Below are 3,672 nucleotides of genomic sequence, written 5' to 3'. Positions count from 1 at the left end.
TTATACAGAAAACAGAATACATTTTGACTCCTACAAAAAAGAAACAATGAGCAGGATATACAGGAAAAGTATGTGATTTATCATAGTATATCTTCTCCTAAAGAACAATGTTTGCAATAAATAGTTTCACGGTTGTACCTGCATCATTACAGAATGTAATTCTATATAATGTGGAGTGAAAATAAATGTTGCTACATCAACACAATAAGAAGATACCTTAAATTGCAAAGCATGCAAACTACGGTTTCTGTTCAACACATCAATATTCTGCCAGAAATTTACTTATCTACTCGGACATCAAGAAATACCAATCCTGACAGTCTGGAGCACTTCAGTTTGTGTTAGATTGAAGGAATATAAAACTAAAGAAACAGAATTTGTAGCATCTTTTCCACTGGTTCTGATTTTTAAAATCTGGTGTGTTGTTTAATGGTGGCAGTGCTTCGGGTAATGTGTGAAATAAATTGGAATGAATCACTATTCAAATTCAATGTTAAATTGCAGGTCTTCAAAAAAGTAGTTGTAACTGGTCTGGTGAGGCATTTTTCATGTCACTCTTACTAAGGCAAGAAGATTCAATACATTCATACCTAACAAACCACTATAGTGTTCCATATTTATTATAAACCTTGCGATTTTACTATCTCATATTGTCATTCAACTCCACCATTACCAGACACTTTCCTCCATTCTTTTCTGGGTTAATCTACTATCACTACCACCTGTGCTTTGCTTTTTAACTGTAAGGAATATTTATATGTTGGCACTGCATTTAAAACTGGCTGCTACATGTGAGATTTGGTGACCTTGGCTCAGGTGCTGTACTGTCACACCTCTGCCCATACACCGTGCACTGAAGACATGCTTGTCAGTTCTCAGCTTTTTACTTTTTACTCTTCCAGGCTTTGAACTACTACTGGTATAGGTAGGAATAGTTATTTAAAATATTAACTGCATTTTACTACGACAATACAGTCCCAAAGCAATGAATCAAGATGTAGAATTGACAGAAATCATGGGCTGTTCGCTGAAACTGGTTTTACAACAAATTAGATAGTAGAGTGAAATTTAACCAAAAGTGCTTACATCAAATTGACAAGACCTCAAAACACCGTGTGCTGCATTCACAGCAAATTACAGAGTATGATGTAAGTCTGCTGAAACTACTAACGTTAACTGATTACACAGTCATGCAGTATTGATTGAAATACCATCAACTGATTTTAGTGCAAGCAATAAAGTGTGTTCACAGTTAACCAGTAGTACAACAACACAATGTATTTCTTATTAAACCACAAGTATGTGCTACAGAAGTTAATTTCTCAACAAGTTTGCGGTGGACAAACATATCACCTCGTATCAGCGTTCAACTGCTGCGGTCACCATGCTTTAACAACTTTCACAGTCAAAGGGTTGCGATACATAAAAAAATACTCACCATTCATGGTACTTTAACGACAGGGCTCAATCACGCATCAATAATATTATTACCTTACAGAAAGCTACCATTTCTGTTAACTGTTCAGAAGATGCCATCAAAATTCTGTCTGAAGCACCCACCTAATACTTTAAAATTTGTAACAACAGTGGAAGATGCTGAGTATACTTTTGTTCTCCCCTCACTGTGTAATAACCTGTAGTTATATACCGAGCGAAGACATGTATGCACGTTACAAAGACACTATGGTTTCAATAGTTAGGCCCTACCAGACTGATACATTCGTAGACACATCTCTTCGTGTCTGACGTGTCCACTTTTGTAGCTACACCGAAAAACAATGGACAACTGAACCTACTGATATCTGACGTCAGCTGCATCCCATGATACTGTCATTTAGTGTGAGTGCAAACATGAAAGGAAAAGAACACACACTACATTAGTTTTAGGAAAGTAGATTATGGTGACAAACTGATCCACAGTGTATAAGTAGAGTCTAGGTTAGGTTGAATGGTGATAGTTTATTCAAAGAAGCTTTAAGCATACCACCGGTCGTCGTTTACAATCCGCGACATTGCAACTGGGCATCTGCCAGTCGAAATAACTTGGATTGCAGATAACGACGACCGAAAGCAAACCCGAAAGTTCTTCCGATATTCTGTTCGTCGGGAAAATAAAACTCATATGCCGAAGATTGCTTATGAGAAGGCGAAGCGGTATTAAAAGGCTGCAGTTAGTCCATAACTAGGAGAGAATTTGTGTTAAACATTTTAATTATCTGTTTACGGTACAAAACATCATGAATATGGCTTATATTGAAACAAATGTTTTTGCTGAAAATGTTATATTTCAACATCGTCATCCTGGTCCCAGCCATCATCCGGAGAAAGAAATCTCCTTTTCGCCGATGTGTTCATGTAAGGCCGCAATGCCCATTCTGTGTCTGCTGCATCAGCGTGCTCCAACGTCCCAAGTTTAATTTCATACAGTTTCAGTTGAAATCGTGGGCCCACTTCCGTCAGTTCAATGTCTTTTCCATTTACTTTCTTAAATGTGTGGTGCTGAAATAATATATAGTCATCATGATTTGCAAATGTTATAACTCTATGGCTGTCTTCTTTTGGAACAGGGAACAAGTATTTCAAAATATTCATGACTCGATTTCCCAGCTGAGTTTTAAAATTGTGAAAAATTAAATGAGGATATTGTTCGGACATTGTTCCAATGTCTGGTATGTCGTGCCGCATAACAACATCGGACATTGTAAAATACGCAGTCGGTCCATAGGGTAAATGACAAATCACTAAACTGTCAGGTACACCCCTGTGCTCGTGTACGACTACGAAATCTGTAACATCATTTGCACGACATGCATTAATTAACTGTTTCATTTCGTAATTACCACGGTTCATACGCTGGGAATTGGGGAATATTAATCTTAGCTCCTTGGCGAACATTTTTAATCTCGAAGATGGATCACGCGACGTCGTTATCATGATCTTCGGGTCTTCGACACCAGCCCAACGGTATTCGTCATCTTCATGTGAAATTCCACCACCACCACTTTCAGTCCCAATTGCAACGGCTACTTCCGGTCCTTTGTCTTCCCATTCCAACTTCTTCTGCAGGTCTATTGCGTTCTTCCTAAGATCTGTGTGAATCGGTAAATTTTCATCCAGGCACCGACTCAGTCTTTCTTTCTTCTCTTGAATAGCTCGTACCATATTCTCCTTCGACTTTCTGTAGAGGTACTCCCTCCTCAACCGTGCTTGCCTACGTAACATGTTCGGACACTATTTCCACTAAACACAACACATACTGCACGCACTAGCAGTTACAAACAACATCCACTTGCTGTACACAACTGAACAACGGTGTTAGTGTTCTGAAGCGTTCCATCAAACATTACCCATACCCTCTATTACCAAAGACTTTACCTCACAATGAAAAGGAGCTGAGCTACACATATACTGGCGCCAAATACACACGCGCCAATTTAGCTGTTTTAAATATAGTTTCAAATTAAGTACAACTTGCAAAGCTTGTAGCATAAATGTAATCGTGCCTATACAGGGTGGTCCATTGATAGTGACCGGGCCAAATATCTCACGACATAAGCATCAAACGAAAAAACTACAAAGAATGAAACCCGTCTAGCTAGAAGGGGTAAACCAAATGGCGCTATGGTTGGCCGGCTAGATGGCGCTGCCATAGGTCAAACGGATATTAACTGC

At 38.8% G+C, this 3,672-nt stretch overlaps 1 protein-coding gene across 1 annotated transcript; it reads right to left on the bottom strand.

Annotated features, from left to right (window-relative positions):
- Nucleotides 1-2,193: 2,193 nt before the first annotated feature.
- Nucleotides 2,194-3,351, bottom strand: LOC124595149 (U3 small nucleolar ribonucleoprotein protein IMP4). Its single transcript, XM_047133753.1, has one exon. The coding sequence runs from the start codon at nt 3,220-3,222 to the stop codon at nt 2,281-2,283; it is 942 nt and encodes a 313-aa protein (XP_046989709.1). The 5' UTR covers nt 3,223-3,351; the 3' UTR covers nt 2,194-2,280.
- Nucleotides 3,352-3,672: the final 321 nt, after the last annotated feature.

Source organism: Schistocerca americana, chromosome 2, assembly GCF_021461395.2.
Source record: "Schistocerca americana isolate TAMUIC-IGC-003095 chromosome 2, iqSchAmer2.1, whole genome shotgun sequence".
NCBI classification, from domain to species: Eukaryota; Metazoa; Arthropoda; class Insecta; order Orthoptera; family Acrididae; genus Schistocerca; species Schistocerca americana.
Note: the sequence above shows the minus strand (reverse complement) of the source record. Positions and strands in the feature narration are given on the sequence as shown.